A 27,597-nucleotide genomic window follows, 5' to 3' on the forward strand; every position below is an offset into this window, starting at 1 on the left:
AAGTAGATTCTACTTAGTCCAAAAATGAAATAAAAACGTACTACAAAAAAATGTCCCTTACTGTGTTTTAAATTTGGATAGCTGAGATGCTGGTGACATTTTCTGGGGTATTATTCCATGTATATTTAGACTTTTTACCAATGTTTTGGACTCTATTAGGGCTTTTAGCATCAACCAAGATGACGATGCCACATTGGTAAAGAGTGCACACGGTACATCATAAAAACCTAGAAAAGACACTATTTTATTTATTTGTTTTTAAAAAATGTAATTGTTTATTTATTAGCTGAAGAATATTGACATATCCAATGAATAATGTCGAAACCAAGGGATTGAAAATTTCTAGTGAAAATTCACTATTTATTCTGTTTTGTGTATTGGTATCAACTATTAATTATTTTAGATGTGTGCAAAAAGTGTCTTTAAGTATTTTTTTCTTGGCAAATTTGACTGATTATATTTTAGATTAACCAAATTATAGACTTTTTGCCAATTTTCCACGTGAATTTGTTCTCAATTTGTGAGATGAGGGGATATGGGATACAGGTGAGATTAGGTTAGGATTAATAAGCCAAATAAGTGGTACAATATTATTTATTCATTAATTATTATTTAACAACGCGTAGATCGACCATTTTTATAAATCACTCAAACAATATATAAAAATGGCAATCTCTAATTTCTAATGTCTATAAATACTCATGTTTATTTTTCAAAAACTTCGGTTCGTATTCAATCAAAATATATAGAAAGTGTGAATGCAAATTATTCAAATTCAACTATTGCATTGTTACAAGTATTGTGTAGACTCCTTACTATTTATTATATCGAAAAACAATTTAATTTATTTTCAAATGAATAAACATTAATAAATCCAACAGTTTTTTTATTTATTTATTTTTACTTTTAGTAAAATAATATTTGTATATTTTTGAAGATCGCATCCGAAATTCCAACATATATAGATAGACAAATTTGCAAAGTTAAAAACTACCATTGTAAAACAATGTACTGAAATTGTTAATGTTTCTTTTAGTCAGTTAACTTTATACTATATTGTCACTAATGTAGCATAAAGCTTAAAAGCAATTTTTCTTTTTTTCCCAAACTTTTTAAACTACTAATTTCAAATTGAATAGTTTCTAAGTTAAGTATCATTATGTTTAGCTATATAAAACTTCACTTTTACTGCAGTTCAAAATGAATCTTTCCAATATGTATAATGTGTCGTTGTCTCTATATATTTTATTGTTAATTTCTAAAACATTCAAGGCATGCTTGGTAAAACACATAGTCAATTATCATGTATTATTACACAACAGAACTTTAATATCATAATTCCTATCAAAACATGTGCAAACGCCTTTTATCATAAAAAAAGTTTATCAATATACCCATCCCTTATTAAATGTTAATAAAAAGTAAATTCCTAATAATTATTTTTAAAAAAATACACACAAACTCACAAAATGTTAGTTAAAACAGGTGAATATTGGAAAAATTATTAATAGTTTAAGAACAGGTTTTCCAAACGATGTTCTGCGGAATACTCTTGTTTCGTGTTGTTTTGCAAAAATTTGGAATGATCCAATCGATACTTTAGAATCTTTAGTATAAATAAAATAGGATAGAAGATAGAGATTTCTCAATGCTAAAAATAAGTCAAGTTTTCCATTGAAATTTCCAAACATGCATAGTTTTCCATTGCAAAACAAGCTTTGGAAACCCTGATCTAGGGCATTCACCTCTAGCAAGAGTACAATAACTAATTCATTATTTAATAAAAAAAATATTGAGTATTTATAACTAGTATTTTCACACAAACATCATGTATGGATTGCACACAAAACATAAAACGTAAATTTGACTCGAGGTGTAAGTTACAAAAGAAATTAAATAAAAAAAAAATACACCAATTTTAACTGAAAGTTCTAGGAAATGTATATTCTGTATGAATGTTTTATACATTCAACACATTTTAAACCATGTTTCTATGGCATTATATTGTGTGAATTCCTATCATATGCTAGATGAAGAAACAATGCATTTGCTTAATAATAATTTGAATAGTTGCTTTGAAACGAATGCCAGGGATGGGTATGTAAAATATACACAACACCTTTCCAAATGTATATTTAAGAATGTGTAACTTACGTATGTAAAAAGGTCTTCTAGTTTAGTAGTTATAACAAGTATGAATGGATTATTAAACACTACAAATAACATCAACACGTTTCGTGTCAAAAAGAACGGTGTAACTACATTTATTAAATTTACCTTGTATAAACCTCAATGTATTTTCTTTATTTCAAAGCTTTTGCAATAATATATTATATCCTCATTCATTCGATATAAGGAAACCCGCACGGCGCCTAAATACGGTCAAAACTAACCCAAAGAGGCTAGCGGTCTCATACTCATTTATGTGCGGGGTTCGAATCTTATATAAGTCATCTGTCCGGTGCAAACGTATTAATATCAAACATATTCTAAATACAAGTATATAACAGATACTTCTATGTACACATAATTTGCAGAGTACAGTGTGCTGAAACATACCATACTAGGGCAGAAATATTAAAAGGAAAATAAGACTCGAAATTTCTTATGGAATTGAAGAATTATACAAAGTATTGATTGCTGAAATGAGGCAATTGAATATACCCAATTTCCCGGAAAAATCGTTGTTTTTGAAAGTTGTATAAATATCACCTAACTTGAATAGGTACTACATAGAAGAAAAATGGTTATTTTACATCCACTTATATTAAAATTACACCGTGTTTGTTTTTATTCACCCAAATTCCTTTAAGAGTTATTAAGAACACTAAAATGTACGGAAAGTATAAAAAAAGAGAAAATTAAACACCTTACCGATAATTGAATTAACAAAATTTGAATCAAATTACATACATATATTGGTGTCACATAAGGAGTATTTTTACATAAAATTAAAAGTATTACCTTAAGACCTTTTGTGAGATTAAATACACAAATACATTTATAAACATCGAGCACAACATGGAGATCTAATAGGACAAGTGCGAAGTATACACAACTTTATAAGAATCACAAACAAAAAATAGTTAGAGAAAACGACACTTATACTCTGAGTAAGCTCAAGCTCAAGATGCATGCCTCCAAGCGAACGTAACACATTTACAAATGTAACAACTTAACACGTGTGATCTTGTGAGAAAAGAGAATGTTGCGGTCGAGTAGTTACGGACAAACCTCCAACTAGCTGCATCTCGGAACCGAGGGTGTGTAAAGAAAAAAACCAATATAATCCCCTTATAATATGTAATCACTTTACATGTAACTTCTATAACTAGGTATTTATTCATTGACAACTTCTAGCAACCTACAACAATAAGTTTTATAACATATACACCTTTTTTTATATATTTTTCATAATATTTTTTCAAACATCACAACAATGAAGATGTCAATATAATACGCAAAGGATGGTAAGTTTCATTAATAATTTTAGCTCGTAAATATAAAACGATATTAATAGCACAATAAGCGAGGATTAGGGCACATTGAAACTATGTATAGCTACCTATTCCACAACAGAGACATATGCGTACAAGCGAAGACTTGTCCCAATCAATAAAGTTTACATATATCGAAGGAGAAAGTTAGATTAGGGATAAGAGTGAAAATTATAGTGAATTATTGTATATCGTATATAGAATATAAATCTAGTCCAAATAATACATTTTATTGAAAAATCACCACATCAAGCTGTATGTGTAGAATTGCTCAGAGGTTCATTATTAAAGACGATATGGTACAATTTTTAACAGTACTTTTTCTCGATTGATTCATTCTTTCTTTGATAAATGTATTATGTGAACAAATTTATAAAACAAACAGCTTACAGCTATATACTATGATGTATAAGGTTAGTGATAGGAAAATTGATAATGTTTTAATTGAATGTGTTTAATAAAGATAGTTAAATATATTTGGGTAAAAACATAGATATTTATTTATGGTAAGGATAGTAATTGACACAATTATAGATTCATCTGAAAAACTTAAACTAAATTTAAATCATCTAAGAGGAGAATCGGGTTTATAAATTCTAATCATTTATGTAGATCTACAAGAGAATGATATAATATTTAGGATTACAATATATATGTATAGGAGAGATGAAGATTATGTTGGGACGAACAGTGAGTATAATAATGAAAAGAGCATCTTTAGCTGTGTGTCTTTTGCTCTTGTCATGTCACACAGTAAGACTATATAGATAGGTAGTGCAATATATGCAAACATTATAAATTCATACGCCAAGCTAAACAGTAAGTGCGCATGCATTTTATAAAACAACAAATTCCATAGATGGAAAGTTCTCAAATTATGTTGGCAAATGGTAGAAGTTCTTGATTACAAAACATTTCAATCAGCCAATGTTTTGTTTCTGACTACAATTCATATCCTTACTCTCAGTTGATACTTTAATCTTGTCGATATTCATAAACATTGTCTCTGGATTGATCACCCTTTGACTCTCTGCTGCGTCTTCCAGTTGCAATCAGTTGTTCTTTATAGACTTATTCCGACAACCCAAGTTTAGGTCTTCTGATGGATCTATGACTGTCAGGATTCTTCATTAAGATATGGCCTTATGACTAGTTATTGAGTACTGCTCACAGACAATATGGACCACCTCTTACATACTCATTCCCACTTTAACTTCTTAGCTATTTTTCTTAACACAACCTACCTCTTTCTCCATTTAATTTCCCACAAAGCAGTAATGTACTTCATCCTGTGCCCATTATCTCTCGTTATTTATATAAAATAAAATGAAAGCAAAAAGAATGAATGCCCACTTGCATTGGCCCTTGTACTCTTTTGACTCCATTCACCGCCAAAAGGGATCGATTGATTGTTTTCTGTATCATTTTTTTGCATGATGTGATTTATGTTACCAGAGAAAGATTAAAGTATGCACTTAAGTAAGACAGGAATTGTACCGTGTGTCATATTGACACTTAGTTTTCACCAAGATTTGTTCAATATCGGTCTATAAATAGCACATCAAAAGTTAAAGTGATAAAGATTTCGCACACCTTCTAACATTTTATATCAGATAGACAAGGAGAGAGAGATAGAAGACATTAATATTATTTGTCGCAGAGTATGCAACGTGAGATGAATAGAAATCCATCAGTAAACATGCTTTATATCACAGCTTTTGACGTTTTTTTTATATGTTCATTTATCTTACCTATTGAGATTGAAGTGGACACAGATACCTACAAATATTCAAAATCTAACACCTTTTAAACCTATAGTTACAATAAAAAACACCAAAATTGTAATTTACAAACATATTTGACTCGAATATCAACACTACATAATTTAGATGTAAATATCGTAATGAAGAACTTACACTTTTTTACGCTTGTATTCTTTAATCACATTTAACGACTGATTTTTGACATAACGAAATTCTTTCAAACGCAACCTCGTTCTGTTATTTCATAGTAGCCGATTACAAAATTTGAAGGAGTAAAAATTTTCAGAACTTAAAGAGTTGGAGTCAATGTTCGATGTGTCGAGAAAATAAATTAATATTTTTTCCTCAAATATTGGCCAGTAATAAAAATTTCAGTAAATAAATGATCAAACTATTTTGAAAACAATAATTAAAGTTAACAGCATATTATTTTTACAATTTAGCAAAGCCACAAGGTTACATTTTGACAGTTAATATGCAATACGGGTATAGTCACGTGTAAAGTGATGTAAACAATAAAATATTGCACAGGTTGGTAGTGATATAAAACATCATTCAAATTTAGTTATGTTTAACGAAGGCGGCTGCGTTTGATTTCGGGTTTTTGACACACGGCGGTGGTGCGCCGGAAAATATGATTTTACCTGGATGAAAATACAAGGTCAAATTTCAAAGGCAATCGTGAATACGCGCATTATCATATTGTCAATTTGAAAAAGTGTGTTAATAATGGATTCAATCGATGGAAAAGATAACGTTAGTAACAGAGACAGTTTGTGATAATTAATGTACTAACTAGAAGCAACATTGATCATAATGTGTAAACTATATATCAACTTCATGCAGAATAAAACATCAAATTTGAAGACACAAAGCGTAGCCATAGCACACATAGAAGCAAACAACACCGATGGTTGAAATATCAAATAATAAAACCGAATCACTAATGTCTAAAGGTCCTGTGGTAAAAACAATAATTAGGTACATTAAATTAAAATAAAAACATTTGGAAAATGTAATCAACAGTACAATGAGACACCTCATGGATCGAAACGATAGCGGAATACGAAACGTCCCAAAACTAAAGGAAGGTTGGAATTTGGATGACTGTGTTTTAAATTTGTACCAAATAAAAAAAATCTCACGTTTTTCGATACAAAATAAAAGAATATGATCCGTGTACCAATCACTATGCTACGCTATCCATTTCAATGCACTTAACAATATGCTTGTTATAAAATGACATCTATGTGCTGCTAAATGTATCATTCACTTTCAACAATATACAGGGTGGCGCAAAATTAATCACCCTATCGGAAGTTGTTATAATTTCTGCAAATGGCTTTGTGAACTAGGCAGCTGCAGAATACGTACAGATTGATAAACGGGCACAAATGCTGCACCATACAAAAGAATAGAATGGCGCAAAATTAGTCATCCAATTTTGTTTTTTAATAACTTTTTTTTAAATGAAAAAAATATTTTGAGTGGTGAAAATCTTTATTTCAATCTTTACATTTTTTTCTTTTAAGTAGAAAATATGATAATCGTCATGTGGCTGCCGTGAGTGTTGATATACATTCGTCTCCGTTTTATCAATCTGTTCGTATTCTGCAGCTGTTTAGTTTGTAAATATCAAATATGACTGACGTGCGACGCTATTTGCAGAAATTATAACATCTTTCGATAAGGTGATTAATTTTGCGCCACCCTTGTATATCACAAGCCGAAGTTATTTTTTGTAGCCGAGTGAGATGATTCACCCTCTGAAATCGATCTAGCTTCCCTTGGATCATTTCTAGTCGCGGTGTTGGCCCATATGGTCACAGAGCACTGAAAATGTGCCAGGAGACTAGAAATGTTACATGGGTCTGATACTTTGAATAAGTGAGCGAGTCATTGCGTATAAAAAATTAAAATAGCCTGTAACCACACAAATACGATTATAAAACGCTTAATATATTTTTTTATAATTAAAAAAAAGAACTGTTTACGGTAAAGATAAAATAAAATACGACTAAAACGCAAAAGGTACGGTGGAAAAATATTTTCAATGGAGTAAGTGTACGGACAACGGAAAAACTGCGATTAATTATATACTCGATTTAATTTTAAATGTCTTAATTATACAGCATTGAATCCTTCAGACAAAAGCAATAATAAGTACATCCAAAATAGCGTTATTTTCCTAAATCCGTTATACAAAATTTTGTAAAAAAATTAAGCGTTTTAATAAAAAAGTGAATTATTGCTTCATTTCATTGTTTCATTTTTAATGTTAATCGCAGTCCGACAGCTTCTATACACTCAGCTCTGCTCGTGTTAATATCTAGTCAAATATTTATATAGGTTATATATTTAATAATAATAATAAAATACTTCAATTTTTCATGTGTAACAAATACCTTTTAACATTCTATAAGCTAAATTTTGATAACAAGCGCTGTTTCTTTAGTCTTCGACATTTTGTTTTTTATCTAGATTAACTTTGTCCTTTTTGCGATCAAGACCAATTTTGTAACAATCTTGGTTGAATGCCCCTCGGAGGGAAGAGAAAGAAAGTGAACTGTAGACACTCCGTAACGATTCGCCCGTTCGTCGAGTGGCTCTTAGAGAAGCCGCAAAGAAGGGGATTGAGAATATGTCAGCTTGCCACGTCGGGTAATGCAGACGTAGGGCTACATAACGAATATACTGGTGACCTTACCGAAATTAGACGATCGGGATTCTAAGGTGTCGTCCTAATATAACGCGAATGCGCGATCGTCGCGAGATAACGAAAATAGGGTGTCCTAATAGACCGCCTGAGTCCTGGTTTGCACCATGTTGTTCCTTAGTCTCCGACTACGCGACGCGATTATCGCGCGAATCTCAATTAGAACACCCATTCGACATTAATATGTTTGATCGCGCGTTCGTACGAACTTAGTTCTCGTGAATAGATCATTAATCATTTAAGTTTTCTCTCCATATTTTTGTAATCTTCATATGTTTCTGTAAACTTTCTAGGTTAGAGAAAATATGGAGAAAACATCACCAATGCTACAATGGTGCGACTGATGAAAGCGTTGGTGTTCCCGATCTGCATGTACGGGGCAGAAACTTGGACCCTAAGGGCTGCCGAACGCCGAAGACGCATTTAAAAGTGGTGCTGGAGGAATATATTGGCAATCCCATGGACAGCAAAGAGAACAAACGCATCGATCTTGCAGCAGATGAGGATCACAGAACGTCTTTCAACTCTTTGCCAAAGACAAGTTCTCCAGTTCTCCGGCCACATTGCTCATAGACCAACATACAACCTGGAAAGGCTTGTCGGAGAGCTAGAAGTAGACCGACCAGGTGAAAGAGATCACAGGCCTCTCCGTTGCTGGAGCTCTAAAGGCTGCACAATGCAGGGACCAATAGCGGAGTATTGTCTGAGGTTCCAGAGGAAGCCAGCAGGTGGGTCAGGATCTTCAGCAATCACGACCGGAGAAGATTCAAGATCTGTATGTTTAATTGTGGATTCGTACGAGTAAAATTCGCGATCCTCGCGTTGTATTAGGACGACGCCTATTTGGAACGATTACGTTAACAGTTGTGGACACGTCAATGCATCAATCTCCATATTTCTATCGAGCCACGGCTCCCAAACAGTTTCTAAGTTTCATACTAGCTATATATCTTAAGAGATGACAACAAACAAGGCAAACTTATTAGGCGGATACATAGTTATAGGATCGATAAATAGGTTTACATGGGTTAATGAGGGGCACATTTTAATATATTAGGGTGAGTTTCTATGTCACTAACAGTGATGCCAGAGTTATTGTTATAGACACTGATGTTCCAGTGACCGATGCGTTGCGGCGCAGTGTCCTGACTCTCGGGATGGTGACCACTGCGCGGTGTAGAAAGCGCACTGTCTCACTGCATCACACATTTGCTTTCGATTTGCGATTTTAACTCGTTGACCTGCGTCTCGATGGTGTTTTTCAGCTCTGTAAACAATACAGGTAATTGTAGACAAAATATAGGTTAACTCAAAAAACAAAACTGACAAAATATTAAGGGGGAACTCGCAAACTTCAAATTTAGAACGCGAACGGCCACGCTAGAGGTCGGTCAAGCTTTCGCGCGCGTTTAAAAAAATGCATTGGAATTTACCTTTTTTTTTAGAATATAAGTATATTGAAATGTAATTTTTTTAAACTCTTTTCTTTACAAAATCATATATTTATCTTAAAGATTTTTTTTTAATACTAAAAGGGCATTTGAAGTAAAAACAAATTGAATTACGTCACACGTTGCTTGAGTTTAAATTGCGGTTAAGGCCGTACTATTTATTTTTCAACGTGACTAAATGGCTAAATTTGCGTTTTTTAATGCGTCAATTTTACTTTGTAGTAATTAGGAAGATTATCGGTAGTCTAAATCCATATTTTCGGCACAGCAACCCCGCGTTAGGCGCCATTTTGAATTATGTATATTTTCTGCTTTCGGCTCGAAATAATTAACTAAACGATTAGGAAAATCAGTTCTCTACGGCATCGGTTTAGCTATTTTAAGCGAGTTTTAATTTTGAAATCTTGCCTGTTTTGTTTTTTTTTTAAGCGGAAATTTTATATATAACAAAATATAATTCATAAAAATGAATAATTCCAAGAAAGTAACAATGAATAAATACTAAATAAATGCTTTAAATATTTAAAATTTAAGTTAATTCAAATTTGTTACTTTAAACAAAATGTGATGAATTTCTGACCATTTCATATGTTTTGTATTGACTTAAAAAGACGCATAGGAAAATATTTTTTTGTAAGAGAAAATTATCCATCAAAAGTGAAAAATATTAAAAAAGAGAATTATTTGTGTTTTTATCATTTACACAAATATTTCAATTTCATACTATTTCTGTGAGCCTAAGCGGCTCAGTATTAGAAATACGTATCAAATTGTGGTAGAGTGGGTTCGAACCAAGAAACTCTGACTGAAAGTCCGCGACACTAACCACTGGACCACAACCGACACTATATCCCTTTCAATGTTCGTTTTATCCATTAATAAGTGTAAAATATCTAACATTTCTTTTCATTCATTGTTTACTTTGTGTAATACCACTTTAATAAACACCTATTCGTGGCTACCGGTTTCGGAACAATCATTCTATTATTTGGTAATTTAAATAAAATTATTACGATTTGACATTTGTAAAAAAATAAAATTTTGAAAGAGAGAAAGAAGACAAATGAATCACAATGGGAATATTTTTAAAAGTGGACTCGAAGGTCAATTTAGTTTGATTATTTATTATGGGTAAGTCTTTATTTTTTGCTTTACTTATTTATAATTTCTATGGATTATCTAAAAAAATTTTTTTTAGAATTCAAATAATTAAAAAAATATATAAAAGTGGTATTACACAAAGTCAACAATGAATGATAAGGAGAATGTTATATTACCATACCAAAGTTATCAATGCTTTTAATATACAAAATATGTAAAACATCTGTTTCAATGTTCGTATTTTCTATTGATAAGAACAAAGTATCTCTTTCAATGTTACTATTATCCATTTATTGATTTGGCGTTTAATTTATAGAACTCCATTTTAATTTATTTATTAATTTTTAAATCAAAGAGTTTTTGAGTCTACTAAGTTGTATTTTATTAACAAAAACACATAAAAAATTAATATTCTGACAATTGTTTCGGCTAGTTATGGCATTTTCAAACTTGAAAATGCCAAATGACATAATCTGTGTTTGATTTAAAAATTAATACATAAATTCCTATTATCCATTGATAAATATTCAAACAATTATATTATTTCGAGAAATAAAAATACTTTGTGTTCTGATCCACTCACATTTTTATTGACCAACTAGTTTCGGCAACAACCTGTTGCCCTCTTCAGGGTTTCATTTATTACTGAGGGCAACAGGTTGTTGCCCAAACTAGTTGGTTAATAAAAATGTGAGTGGATCAGAACACAAAGTATTTTTATTTCTCGAAATAATATATCAATATGATCCACAAAGTTAATGCTTTCAATATTCAAAACTTTCAAACAATTGATGAAAAACATTCAAACAATTTGTATTGCACTGTAATTTCATTTATTGTAATATGTTTTTCATTGTTTGTGAACCATAAATAAATAAAATAAAATAAAAATAAACACAAAATAACCCTTTCAATGTTCATATTATCCATTCATAGGTGCAACATATCGTTTCAAATACCGGAGCATAAGTCCGATTGAGTTCGTTCGTTTATTCCAGAAATTAGACGGCACTTACTGGTAAAGTCATCTTGGTCTTCAAGTTCCGCCTCGGCCGCCAGCTCCTCGGGTGTCTTCTTTTTGCGCATGAGCGGATTGTCTGGCTCCTGGGGCATCTGCTCCACTACCTCCTCTCGCTTCTTGATGTTATACTAGAAACAAAAATGGAGACCCATGTTTCATTATACAACTCCGTACGTATATTTAAAGTTTTTTTGTAGTACATTTAACCCTAGAAATACTAATAATATATATGTATATATATATATATATATATATATATATATATATATATATATATATATATATATATATATATATATGTATATATATATATACATATATATATATATATATATATATATATATATATATATATATATATATATATATATATATATATATTTATATATATATATAAATATATATATATATATATATATATATATATATATATATATATATATATATATATATATATATATATATAAATATATATATATATATATATATATATATATATATATATATATATATATACATATATATATATATATATACATATATATATATATATATATATATATATATATATATATATATATATATATATATATATATATATATATATTTATATATATATTTATATATATATATATATATATATATATATATATATATATATATATATATATATATATATATATATATATATATATATATATATATATATATATATATATATATATATATATATATATATATATATATATATATATATATATATATATATATATATATATATATATATTCCCCTGGGAATCGAACCCGGGACCTTCAGAACGGTAGCCGAGCGTGCTGACCATTACACTACGGAGGCGGACAGAAGTACCAAACTGTTGTCAAAATTACTACGGCAAATGACGATTCCTGGAAAAAACAATGTTCGCGTCATTCCTTCGCCCCCGCTTTACAATACCTTATTAATGTACCTTTATTTTTTATTATTTTTTAAATATTTACGTAATTTCTTAAACTCAACGAATGTTAGTAAACACCTTCATTTCGTGAAGTATCGTAACCTAATAAATATGCTTCAGAATATGTATATAAAACGTAAAATAATAACGCATCAGTGGAAAAAATAATTAAAATAATATTATTTATTGTAATTTAATTTGATTATTATCAGATTCTGGATTATTCATCCTACGGATGACATCTCAATATTAAAGAAGCAAGCTAAAAAAATGCTTCAACAATTTCATAGTATTATTTGCATGCTGTTGTAGTAATTGTCCAGCCGAAGAGACGGGTACGTCTCAAAAACGGTAGACAGAAATCCCGGTGTGTGGGTATATACCAACATTATTAAAATTTTTGTAAAAAAAAGTATAAAAAGTAAAAATGACTTCAGTAAATTCTATAAATATTGAAAATATCCATGATATTTATTTACAACTTTTTGAGTGTATCCAAATACTTGTTCACAAAATCTGGATTATCTCCAATTCCAGGGGTTATTTTCACGTCATTTTTTGACATCTCATCAAAGATGAAAAAGAGTTTCTGCTTAATAAACAGGTTCTTTTCATCTCACCAATAGATGTCTCTAGTGAAGTTCTAGTGATTCAAGAACAATGTTTCAAAAATCGGTTCATATACATATATATATATATATATATATATATATATATATATATATATATATATATATATATATAACTTCCAAGAATTTGAGTAGTGTGGTTGTCAATAATGGGTAGAATTGGTGAATGTTACACGCGTGTAAAGTGATCGCTTAAACCAGCCTATGACGGTCATCAGCCCCGTAAATGCCCAGGCCTATATATTCTTCTTCATCTTTGATGAGATGGCAGAAAATAATATACAACATTTTGAGCGTGTCCAAATACTTGTTCACAAAATCTGGATTATCTCCAAATTATTCTTCATCTTTGATGAGATGTTAAAAATAAAAAAAAAAAATAAGATTATATTTATTATATTTATCTATATTTTCATTAAATTATATCAATACTTAATTGCAAATCCGGCTCTGTCGTTAAATTTGCCATCGAGAAGGCAAATCTTTTCCAATAAGTCAAGATTCGCAGAGCGTAATACCCACATTACGGCAAACGCTGGTAGTCGCATATAAAAAACCGCCTCTACATTTCATCGGTTCGTAAGGAGCTTTTTTCGTAAGGGTGGATATTTCCCGATCCCCGCGGCATACTGTCCCTAAAGAGCTTACTCGGGTATCAGTAGCATCAATTAATTATGTCTTAAGCTCGTCCCGATCGCAAAGGATAAATGAAAAATAATTGGACGCCATGATTTCCCAGAGGAGTTTTCATATTTTTATATCTTTTTTTCCCCACCACTTGACATCGCCGCTCTTCGGCAAACACTCGGTATAAAATTAAAATATGGAAGATTATTTGACTCGCAGATTAGAGTAACCTACTTATAATTTTGCAATGTAAAAAAGTAATAATTGAATAAGATCAATTTAACTGAAAATAATAAAGCTGTTTTTTAAATTAAGTTTATCATAATTTAATTTATATTGGAAGCACTAACCTTGTGATTTTCCTAATGTAACTTTGTTTTAAAATCACTATTAATATTTTTTATAAATTACTTTTAGCTAACCGCTTCTTTATCAAGTCTGATTAATACTATTAATAGTATTAATCAGTCTTGATAAAGAAGCGGTTAGCTTCGAAACCGGTAGACATTATAATTAAGTTATAATAAAAAAATTATAGTAATTTTAAAACAAAGTTACATTTCAATTATATATTATAATTTTACTTTTTATATTTATTTTTTTATTAAAATTGTAAATAATTATAATGTTATTTTCAGGCGTCTCCTGGTATGTACGGTAAAATAATTCGAGATGAATCTTATACTTATTTCATGATTATTTTTGCTGTATAAAACTTACGAATTTCAACCATAAATGATGATCAGATGATCTTTTTATCGGAGTATTAATACAATTTCCGAAATTGAATCAATGTGGCTGTCAATCATGGGTAGTAGAATGGTAAATGTTTCAAAGTGCATAAAGTGACCATTTAAACTAGCCGATGACTAAGCCCTATAAATGCTTAGACCTCCAAATTCTTTTTCATTTATGTAGAGATATTAATAAAAGAAATATTTTAATGTTATAGCATAAATTTAGGTAAATGTAGGTTCCACTGGTACGTAAATAATGATTACAGTCTAAATAATACAAATTTCATGGCTAATGATTTCACAATTGCGTGTAGCTGACTATTTTCAAAAGTGCAACCTGGCGACCATGGAAACAGTGAGAATTGCCAGCCTAGCGAAATTAAAGAAAGATCGCCTCCCGCCGTGATCGATTGTACTTTTTTTTAAACGAAAACACATGACGACACGACATATGACAAAGACAGATTGATTCATGTCATTTTGATGTTCTACTAAAAACCGACATTGAACGGATCGCTGTAAAATGCATGGCCGACAGAAAACACTATGGACAAAAAGAAGAATACTGCGTTATACGCATTCCTACGAGCGTCAATCGCCCGTCAATAGGATTTTTTATTTTATTTTAGAAATAGAATGACCACGAGTAAACAAGATTGTTGCAATAGATAGGTAAAAATATATAACAAATAAGCTATCAATTTCATTGATTAATAATGAAAAAATGTTTATGTTTATGACAGAAAACACTATGGACAAAAAGAAGAATACTGCGTTATACGCATTCCTACGAGCGTCAATCGCCCGTCAATAGGATTTTTTATTTTATTTTAGAAATAGAATGACCACGAGTAAACAAGATTGTTGCAATAGATAGGTAAAAATATATAACAAATAAGCTATCAATTTCATTGATTAATAATGAAAAAATGTTTATGTTTATGACAGAAAACACTATGGACAAAAAGAAGAATACTGCGTTATACGCATTCCTACGAGCGTCAATCGCCCGTCAATAGGATTTTTTATTTTATTTTAGAAATAGAATGACCACGAGTAAACAAGATTGTTGCAATAGATAGGTAAAAATATATAACAAATAAGCTATCAATTTCATTGATTAATAATGAAAAAATGTTTATGTTTATGACAGAAAACACTATGGACAAAAAGAAGAATACTGCGTTATACGCATTCCTACGAGCGTCAATCGCCCGTCAATAGGATTTTTTATTTTATTTTAGAAATAGAATGACCACGAGTAAACAAGATTGTTGCAATAGATAGGTAAAAATATATAACAAATAAGCTATCAATTTCATTGATTAATAATGAAAAAATGTTTATAAAAAATATTTTGACGTTTCATATTTTCCCGCTCAAGCGTGCTCGGTGTTGCCAGAGCTATCAACTTTATTCCCGCAGACAAGAACTGATTGCTCCTAACTATAAAATCAAACATCTATTCATCGCCTTTAAGCCTACTTAAAATGCTCACTCTCACAAGGCAAGTTCCGAACAAGAGACCGATAACAATTGGGACGAACGCGTAGACAAGTCTCCGGGGAGATTTTGAAAGAAAACCACCTATATCTTTCTACAACCAGACAAGTAATTAGAGTAAGCTTCCTGTTGATAGGGGACTTTTCCTTTGCAAGACAAACAAAGAACAAAACCGCGATTCTTGCTGGAAAAAATGGGCGGTAGCCATTTTGTAATCTTTCAGAGCGCTTACTGATAAAAAAGAAGATTAATTGCCAATTGATTGCTAATTTTAAATCCTCTTTGTAAATATATTCTCATTGTTTTCGGATGTAAATGGCGATAAGGGAAAAATATACTCCGATAATTACAAAAATCACTTACGTATTTGTTCATACAATAAATATGTAAGAGACGCATAAATGGAGTTTTGAACAAAAATAATTTGTCATTTATTAATTTTTATTAACATTTTTAGGTGTCCTAAAAATCTGTCCGCCTCCGTAGTGTAATGGTCAGCATGCTCGCCTACCGTTCTGGAGGTCCCGGGTTCGATTCCCAGGGGGGTTTAATAAATATAAGTGATTTTTTCACTCTAATATTTATTCAATATTACACTGGACTGTACCTGAAGTGGAGGGCTGATCACCTTTCCTTCATGTGTTATCGATCGAGATAACACTGCGTTTATATGAAGCAGTGCCCTACGCACCATTGGGGTGCGGAAAGGGATTATTATTATTAAAAATCTGGGTTTCTCAGGAACCTCTAAATACCCAGACTTCCATATTCTTCTTCATCCATGTTGGGATGTCAAAATGTAAAAATATCTGGAGAAAAACCAAGTGGAGATTTGTAAGCAAGGATTCGGACACACTCAAAAACTGTGAATAAAAAAAAATTGGTCAAATTATAAGCTGTATAAAATTTTAAAATCATGTTTTCAGGCTTCCCTCAGTATGTAAAATAATCCATATGAAGAAAAAAGAGGTCTGATTAAATACAGGGCTTACGACCTGTCATAATCTGTATTTAAATAATCACGTATATACGTGTAACATTCACAGTCCTACGCATGATTGAAAACCACACTACTCAATTTTTTGGAATTAAAACATTCATTTAAAAAAATATATCAAAGTTATATTTTAAGCAGTTTTTTTTCACAGTATTTTTAGTGCGTCACATTTTCTAAATTTAGTTTAGACATTTTTGATGTTTTTTTGTTTACTTATTTTAAAATTAAAAAAAATGGAACAGTTACATGTATGAATAACAAAAAAAAAAAACAGGTGGTAACATTCAAGTTACAAAATGTCACATATCGCTCACTCCTTTCAACAACGTCATATTTCAAAAAACTTGTTTTTCAGGATTTTCAGTTTTTAATGTTTAAAATTATAATAAAATGTATAAAAAATAAATATCAAGCCATTTATTGAACTTTTTAAAGTGCAACAGATCTTATTAGGTAAAACCTGAAGGTTTTTTCACCATTTGAAAAATATTTACTATATTTAAAAAAAAATAATTAAACAATATTTTTCTTCAAAATGCAAAAACAACACTTTCTGCCCTGTATTGGGTAAATATTTAGTTAAAAATATGCCTCTTTTGCTGGGATATAGTACATTTGCTGGGTATTCCGAAAACGTGCACAACTGAAAATTGAAGATTTTTGATTTATGACGTTGTTGAAAGGTGTGAGCGATATGTAGCTTAATATAAATACCTAGAAGAGGGACGGGAGCGAGGAAAAGGGGAAAAGGGATGATGAAATATTCGTTTATATAAAAAAAATTATGGCAGTTATAAGACAACTAAATTTCTTACTTATTAGATACATTATAAAAAACATTGAGAGGATTTTTTATTGATGTTTGAAATATTGAATTAGAACTCTTTTGATGCAATTTGACTCATTTGTTGAGTTGTTATAGTCTTAAAGTACATGTGAGAAACGTGTCTCCAGCCAGTTCACGTTGATAAGAAATAATCGGTACGGTAGTTTCCCCTAAACCGGGTAAAACGGAAGGGTTTCGGGAAGCATCACTTGTTTGTTGAATTTTCTACCCTGTTTGATTTCCATTGAAATTACACGCACGGGAAACATTTTCATTATGAGGGAGAGATTGCCTAGCCACTCAATTTGACGGGCATTGTCTCTCCAGCTTCCGCAAGTCACCGCCAGATGGCTGAATGTGATCTCACTTGCAAATGTCCCCTGTTTTCCCGCCGATTTGCTAATCCAACACCCTAGCCCAGACGCGAACCCGGGAAATTGATTATTAGTTTACGAGTGCTCCGAGCCGCGGTGGAGTCAATGTCTACGGTCGCCATTTAAGGTATTTTATTAAAAATAATTGATAGAAATTTCTCCTTGCAACAAAATAATGTACAAAGGATTTAAAGCATATTTAGCCTTGTACATAATAATGTATTAAGGATTTAAAGCATATTTAGTTTATACTTATGTCTTAAAAATGATAGTTAACGTGTAAATTACAGCAATATGTTTCTGGGTAGAGCTAGTTATCAACCGTATATAACCGTGTATAGTACAGCAATATGTTTCTGGGTATAGCTAGTTATTAACCGTATTCAGCCGTATATAACCGTGTATAGTATGTTTCTGGGTACAGATAGTTATTAGCTGTATATAACCGTGTATAGTACAGCAATACGTTTTTAGGGACAGCTAGTTATTAACCGTATATAGCCGTATATAACCGTGTATAGTACAGCAATTTGTTTCTGGGTATAGCTAGTTATTAACCGTGTATAGTACAGCAATATGTTTCTGAATACAGCTAGTAACGGTGTTTGAAAATGATGCGGAATACATTGAAACACGTGTCACACTAGATTTATTAAGTTAAACTTAAAAAAGCTTACTTAGCTAAAAAAATAGTTATTAACTTTTCAAGTAGTAAGATATTAATTAAAAAGATGTATTAGAGTAAGTTTGTTTAAACGACTTTTAAAAAAAATTTAAAACCAAAGTTAACGTTGAATATCAACATTTTAAACATGCCAAACTATGTGTTTGGCATGTTTGAAATTAATAAATAAAAACGCCAATTTGAAAAAATCTCCACACCCCCAAAATGGAGCCATACGCTATCTGATTTAATATATTATGGCCTCACGGTTTTTTTAAAAATACACTTTTAAATAATATTTATAATTGCCTAAGAAAATTCTCCTTTCCTGTTATGTACAGAAATTTATAGCATATTTAGTTTATATATCTCAAAAATTATAACAAATGTGTATAGTTAAAAATAAATTAATAAGGTTGATCCCTGAGAACAATACAATAAATACAATGGATTAAATATCTTATATCAATCAAGATTTGTCACAAAGCTCATTTATTTGTATTATCCGTCTTGTCATATTTTCTTAATAAGACACCACTAAATTAAAAGAGGACAGTTATAAATATTTAAGTCAATGCATAGTTATATGTTTTAAAATGAAAATTTAAACAATTTCGTAAAGTCGAGAAGAAAATTTTCGTAATTTTTCCCTGTTGTGCTTTACGGTCTGCGTAAAAGCCCAAGTTGAGCTTTCGTAATGCAATTAGATTGAGTGGTCGAGAGCCGAGAGAAACAGTATTAAAGGATGGTAAATTATATAGTATTACATGCATTTATGTAACAGTTCGGGAATACGCTTTCATTTTATGGTCTTTTGAGAAACTCTCTTGATGGATGACTGGTAAAAACGGTGTTTGCCTTCAAAAATAGAGAAAAAAATACAATTTCACACAGTAGAGAAATCTGAAATGATGCGTGTAATTTTATTTTGTTTTATAGATTTCATCAATAGTATTTTTGGCGTATACATAATTTTTTATTCATAAATACTGTATTTAACCCTTAAAGAATTAATATAATTATCATTGCGGATATTGCAAGAGCAAATAAGATATTCAGAAAAATGATATCAAAGGTGTCTGCACTTAAAATTAAAGATCTTTAATTCTTATACCCTGGACTGGTACCTGAAGCAGAGGGCTGATCACCTTTCCTTCATGTCTTAACGATCAAGATAACACTGCGTTTATATGATGCAGTGCCCTATGCACCATTGGGGTGCCGATAAGGGTTTGAAGAAGAAGAAGAAATAATTCAATAATAAGTGTTAAGTCCCTATCCAAGCACAAGAGCACTTAGTATCTTTATCGGAGAGAACTGCGTTTTTAATTATAAAATTTAAAAAAAATAAATACCTAGAAAATGAATTTAAATTATTAAAAGAACTTTTGTAACCATATTAAATAATAATAAAAATAAATAAATAATTTATTCTAAAATTAATCAAGTTTTGAAAACGTTTTGACTTACCTAGACTTTTTTAAGACGTATAAATACGGTTAATTAATACGTGTCATGACGTTTTTGAAGGACGCTTTGTTTCCCGACGTTAAACAATACAAAAGTTGAAGTTCCTGGTAAAGTTTTCCAGAACGGCGGAAACTTCGGCCATAGATTTTCACGAAGGACCGACAATGGTACAACCAAACAGAAGTTAAATAATTAATTTCCTTCCGATATTCAAGAAAAACGATAATTAATCAAACGCAACTTTTAAGAATATCAAAAATTTATGAATATAAAAATATTAGATAAAGGAATACAGGAAAACAGTAAACCCACGAGCGAGAAATTATTCCAAAACGTATATTTTTATGTTTAAAAAAAACACGTTAATTTTCACGTTTCGGAGTTAATTTTACATAAGTGTAAAAAAAGCTCTTCAGTGGAGAAAACCTAATTTGTTAACAAGTATTTGGATAGACTAAAAATATTTAGAATAAAATAATCTGGTCAAATTTTAAGCTGTATGAAAAAATATCATAATTCAAGAATATGGAAGTCTGGTTATTTACAGGGCTTACAACCTGAAAATGTTACACGTGTGTAAAATGATCAATTAACCAGCGTGTGATAGTTCGTAAGCCCTGTTTGTACCCAAACTTACATATCTTACCTTTGATATCCATCTCATCCTGGCGAGCAGGAACCCAATTATGTACAGACTTTTAGTTGTTTTTTTGAAATTAAATGGAATAAATTTATAGTTTCATAATAAGTCTATCATATTTTATAATTAAGAACAATATTCAATTAACTTGAAATTGGCAAATGCAATGTATTTCATGTGCAACGCCATTCTATATATAAAAAAAAAATACATATCTTACTGCGTCTATTTTGAGATGTCAAAAAAAATACACAAGCTTTTGTAAATTTAAAATTTAGTTTTTGTCATATATAAATACAAATGAATAATTACCAAAAAACAGCGTACATGAAAAAAATACAAATACAATGACATGGAACATATGAAAAGAAAACAGCCTTTATTTGAAAGATTTCTCAGATAAATATCCACTGTTTTTTCTTTTGCTCACCTCCGTAGTGTTGTGGTTAGAGCGTTTTAAACTTATATACATTATATTATTTTTTGACATCTCATCAAAGATGAAGAAAAGTATGGAAGTCTGGGCATTTACGGGACTGACGACCGTCATAGGCTGGTTTAAGTGATCACTTTATACACGTGTAACATTCATCAATTCTACCCATTATTGACAACCACACTCCTCAAATTCTTGGAAGTTCTATATATATATGAAACAATTTAGAAACCTTGTTCTTGAATATATAAAAAATCACTAGAGACATCTATTGGTGAGTTGTAAAGAAGCTTTCTATTGAGTAGAAACTCTTATATTTCAGGTATCACCCAAAATTGGGTGCTTTGCCAAAAATAAACAAAACAAACTCTTATATTAGTATGTGAGGTCCGAATCCTGCATTATAATCACACACGCGAGAAACGCCAGAAAATACCATTTTCTTTTTTATTATTTAAGCTTATAATTTGACCAGATAATTTATTTGCAACATTTTGAGTGTGTCCAAATACTTGTCCACAAAATCTGGATTATCTTCAATTACAGGAGTTATTTTGAAAACACTCAAAATGTTAGATACATTACACTCAGAATCTAAGATTCATTTAATAAAAGTCTTACACAAAATTAATTTTAAATTGTTTGGCTTGTTTCTAAGAACCAACCAACTAACCACATATAATTCAAAATATTAAAAATAATAACAAAAAAATCGTAATCAGAAAAGAGAATTCTGAATATTGACGCAGAGAGTGGCCATCAACCATCAAATGGCCAACAATTGAACGTTTACCCTACTTATACAAGACATTGAACAAAGGCTTATATTTTATTAAAGTATTCGTGAAGAATTTGGTGTTTTGCATTCCAAAAAAGATCTCAAATAATTTGTTATTCACGCGAAAATTTCAACACAAACATGGTGCTTTTCAGAAACCAGTGTCATAATGTTAAATTGACGGATACGCAAAAATTGGCTCAGGGCTTCTATCTATTAAGGAGATTTTCACAAAATTCAAATTCAGAAAGCGGACGACCGCACAAGAGGTCAGGCGTTCTTCCGCGCGCGAATTAATAAAATATATAATATACTAGTATTTCTGAATTTAACTTTTTTTAAAAGTAAATATAAAATTTTTAAACACCATACTTTCAATAACTCCCTTATTTTCAAAACCATATATTTATTTCGAAGCAAACTTATTTTTACAAAACAAGGTAAAATTTAAGCAAAAAACTTAATTACGTTAAATTTTACTTGGGTTTAAAGAAAACTAAGTTACGATGTATCGTGTATTGGGCCTTAAGCAACCATCAAAAAAATGGAGGTATGTAGTTTGTTATCATAATTTTAGCATTAAGTTTAGTTTTAGCAAGTAATTTAGTTTTGGTCCAAAGCGTTGATTTACTGAGATTTTTTCATTATTTTTACTATTCGGGTATTAGCTGTGACCCGAGCACGCATTGCTATGACCCAGTCTTATCTAAAAACTTCTTCAAATCCTTCAAATAAACATTTTGTGCGGTCTTTATAGCTTATAGACTGATGCCTGCAGGGGACGAAAATCAGCGGTGAGTAATTCAAAACCAAATTTTACAGAAACCCCTACACTTGATTTCTTCCATACCGAACTTTTAAAAAGATCGTAGTAGATATATTGCAATGTATTGCTTGTATCCAAATTAACCAGCTGCCTGACATATATAAAATAAAACCCAGTCAGGGATCCAAAATGAATTTACTGAAAAAATATTTAATGAAAAGATATTTGTGTTAGTGATTAGTTTTATTTTATTATTTGTATCCTTTAGACATGCTTCTACCGTATGGTTTTTATATGCCTATTTACTTTACCCGTTTATTGTTTAATATTTTACATTTCGCCGTGTACTTATTAGATTGGTTAATTTTTTATATTTTTTTACTGTCTTATTATGTCTTGTTAATCCTAATCCTAAAATGAGTGATGGAAATTACTCATAGGAAAAATTATATATGCGACTTACGTATGCAATATGATTTTAAAAAAAAGGTAGATGTAGCCGTCCCAGGCGTGCGGGTATTAATACCATTCCCGCACAAAGTGTGTCATCCCTCTGATACCATATTTCAAAGCCTAAGTTAAGGTTTCGAGAATGGGTCCACTGCCAAGGTTGTTTTTTGAGTCGTTCTCGGTAAACATTTTCCGTTGGGACAGAAAAAACATCATACGGATAAAGCAGCCTCCATTTTGTGTCATTTGCCTTTCTGTCATCTGCGCCGCGAGAAGAGCGGGCGATAAATTATTTAAACGCGCTATAAATCTCTCGGTAGACTACTTAAATTTTTAAAAGGCAAACCCGGTATCGCCTCGTATTCCGACAAATTTTGCGGGGCGTCCCCGTCGTTTACTATTTCTCTGGCCCAATTTACGATGTACATATGAAGAGAACGTGCGGATAATTTGGGATCGAAAACATATTTTATACGCGCAGTAGGTATAGGTCACAGATTTTTTAAAGAATATAAAAAATACGTATGACTGATGATTCGATCAATCAAATTAAAAGTATTACAGAATTTGCATTTGAAATTAATATTACTGGTTTAAAAAAAGTAATTTTGTTTAAATTTCAGTTTTATTTGTGAAAGAAAAACACTTGTTTTTTACCACTAGTTTCGAAAGCCATGCTTCCATTTACAGGTCTAAATAAAAGGTCATGTTTATATTTAAACCTGAAGATGGAAACATAGCTTCCTAAACTAGTCGTTATAATAAAATAAACTCAAGTATTTTTCTATTACAATTTCATAATGTCTTACCACTAAGTGAATGCAGAAATTATAAATAAAACAAAATCCGAATTTAAAATTAATGTTTCTGTTATTGAAAAGTAATCTTCGGTTTTAATTTTAGCTTTACATGGTAAATACCACTATTGCTCCATTATTATATATATTTATATTCTGAAAAAGCGGTATTTACCCAGTAAAAAACAATATATATTACAAGAAAGTGGCTAAAGAATCAATTAATGAAATTAATAATCAAGTATTACAATGATTATCCCAACATCGTTAGAGAGAAAAATGTGTATAATTAAAATGTACCTTTGTTTTTAAATCACTATAAATATTTTATTATACTATTATTATTAATACTATTATTAAGTCTGAATAATACTATTAATAGTATTAATTCATCTTGATAAAGAAGCGGTTAGCTTCGAAACCGGTAGACATTATAATTAAGTTAAAATAAAATGTTTATAGTGATTTTAAAACAAAGTTACATTTTAATAATAAAATGGAAAATCACAAAATTAGTGCTTCAAATATAAATTATAGAAAAATGTGTAAAAATTAAATTTACTGAAATATTTTATTGTATTTAAATATTAAAATAAGGATTAATTACACATATTGGAAAAATCTTGACATTTGATTACAATTAAGACATTGAATTTTGATATATCGTAGTTATACAGGAGATATTGACCAAGTGCATTTTTTACAAAACCGAGATCATTGACTGTTTAATATCTTACTGGCTTAATATTACGCTGAAAAAAATCCCAAAGGATTTTAAACTTGGAAGTATAATATATTGACTTGTTAAAAATCACTAACTGCATTGATGTTTATTTTCTTGCCAAGCAAATGTGACTTAAATGGCCCGCCTGAACATTTTACGTTTTGTTAGTTGGTCACTTTTTCATGTACGACTACGATATTGGAAAAATCTTAAGATTTGATTACAATTAAGACATTAAATTTTGATATATTGCTAACAAAAGTCAGTAATATATCGCATTCCAACTCTTAAACTATGTCAACTCAATATTGTGTTAAATCCAAAAACAAGTTATTTGTCCTTACAATATTTTGCTTGCCAGGAGTCTATAAGTCCATCCCCATCTGAGGTGCGTTGAGCCACCTGCAAGGAGTCAATCTGACTCCGTTAGGGAGTCGTATTAAATCACGGACTCCCTACTAGAGTCAATTTGACCCCGAACAGGAAATTGTCTACGTCAAAGCGCAGCGTTATCTGATCTTCCTGCCTCTGTGCGCTCCTGGTACTTTGGTCGTTCCGGGTCGCCGAAGGTCCTGCCGGATCTTGCTCGAGAACCTAACTTTGCTAAATCTAATTTGCATATGACATTGTACCATAATACACACACACATATTATATAAACACACATATTTTTTTAAATTTATTTATTATTTTTTTATTAGAGGGAAAAACAACAGTTTCAATACATGAAAAATCAGAATACAAAAAAAATCACGAATACCAAATACAGTTTTTCACATTTATACATGGGAAAAGTAAGAGAGAAAAAATCTATATACAACAAGAGATATGAGATAAGGATGTTATAAAGAGAAAAGGAGATGACAGTGATAGGAAAAGAAGAAAAGGAGAAGACTGGGAATAGATTACCCTTTTCGGTTTATAAAATTTTGAATATAACATATATTGGTAGTGTAATGGCAAAGGGGCATATCTATCAAATTTCACTTTTTCTAAGTTTGTTTCACAAAATGTCTAAAATAGTGTATTCTATAATCTGGCAAACGGATAAAGCTGTAGTTGCAATACTTATTTAGTTTTATAAAGATGTGTACATAAAAAAATACATAAAACGAATGAGTTATTTAATTTCACAAGTTTCTTTTTGCTCTCCTGTACAATTTGTTCTGAGACAGATATACCCCTTTGCCTTAACACTACCGATATATATATATATATATACATGTATATATATATATATATATATATATATATATATATATATATATATATATATATATATATATATATATATATATATATATATAATTTATGCCAGTGGAAATAAACTTGTAAATAATTCATTAATAATGTTAAGTGTCAATACATTTTTTAAGATTTTTTTTTAACCAATTTAAAAATCATATTTAAATTTTATTTTGCATGTTTCAATATCAAAAAAAATTGTGCTTCAAATACGAATAACGTTTACATGTAATAATACATGGAATAGTGTTTTATTGAAATTCGGATAAATATATATTTCGAAAAAATAATTCAGTGAAATAAAGTATTTTCTTATTGTTAATAATACTTATAAATAATTCAAAAGACATTAAAAATGAAATTTGAAGAAAACTCAATTAAAATAAATTCATATAAAATTAATATATTATTAGATTAAAACCAATATTTTTAGCTTTTCCACTTTTTTTATTTGACCAGCGACCGGGTTTCGTCGTTACCGACATCATCAGACTGGTCCAGTCTGATGATGTCGGTAACGACGAAACCCGGTCGCTGGTCAAATAAAAAAAGTGGAAAAGCTAAAAATATTGGTTTTAATCTAATAATATATTAAAAATGCAATTCCATCACAAAGTGTCAGTGGATAATATAAATCATATAAAATTGTTAATAAATATGTTATCATTAATTGATTCGGCAGTCACTTTGTAGTAACATCTTTCCAATTTTAATCTAAATTTAAATTGATAAACACCAATATTTGAAAAATCTATACGGTGCTTGATAATTCAATTCAATTTATCAATACTAATTGGTAAAAACATAATTAACTAACATTTAAGGCGTATAAATTAAACACAGAAATCAAGTCAGCAAGAAGACTCTTGTTAAAGACGTACAAGAATTTCGCTTTGGAATCTCTTGAAAATGATAGTAAATTAATCGAAATACGTGTCGCAATTCATTTGAAGAAAAAGTGTTATTTATTAAGTAAAATGTCATTTAAAAAGATCTTTATGTCTTCTTATTATGTATAAATAACTTGATGGAGAATGTGAATTTGTAATTACATATTTGCTGTGCTAAAAAAAAGTGGTATTTATTAAGTAAAATATCATTAAAAAAGATCTGTATGTTTTATAATTATATCTAAATAACTTGATGGAGAATGTGAATTTGTAATAACATATTTGTTGTACTAAAAAGTGGTATTTATTAAGTAAAATATCATATGTCTTATAATTATGTCTAAATAACTTGATGGAGAATGTAAATTTGTAATTACATATTTTCTGTGCAAAATATGAGCCGTAAACAATAATAAGGTTACAATTTTACAAGACATCAGTATGATCGACGCCGAGGCGATATGGCAATTTGCTAAAACGTAAAACGTAATAAAAGATATTAGTTTTACCTCGATGAAGTCATAATTTCATCACACTTC

At 30.1% G+C, this 27,597-nt stretch overlaps 1 protein-coding gene across 5 annotated transcripts in view; it reads right to left on the reverse strand.

Annotated features, from left to right (window-relative positions):
* Positions 1–8,924: 8,924 nt before the first annotated feature.
* cpx (synaptic transmission protein complexin) overlaps positions 8,925–27,597 on the reverse strand; it is a 561,632-nt gene continuing 542,959 nt past the window's right edge. For all 5 annotated transcript variants that reach the window (XM_088258682.1, XM_088258679.1, XM_088258681.1 and 2 more), the window contains 2 exons: positions 11,545–11,677; positions 8,925–9,243 (listed from right to left, as the gene is read on the reverse strand). In XM_088258682.1, the coding sequence (XP_088114808.1) occupies positions 9,170–9,243; positions 11,545–11,677 (207 nt within the window). In that variant the 3' untranslated portion in view covers positions 8,925–9,169. The remainder of the gene's footprint in view (positions 9,244–11,544; positions 11,678–27,597) is intronic.

Source organism: Brachycentrus maculatus, unplaced genomic scaffold, assembly GCF_059751285.1.
Source record: "Brachycentrus maculatus isolate JH-2025_06_01 unplaced genomic scaffold, ASM5975128v1 h1tg000102l, whole genome shotgun sequence".
NCBI classification, from domain to species: domain Eukaryota; kingdom Metazoa; phylum Arthropoda; class Insecta; order Trichoptera; family Brachycentridae; genus Brachycentrus; species Brachycentrus maculatus.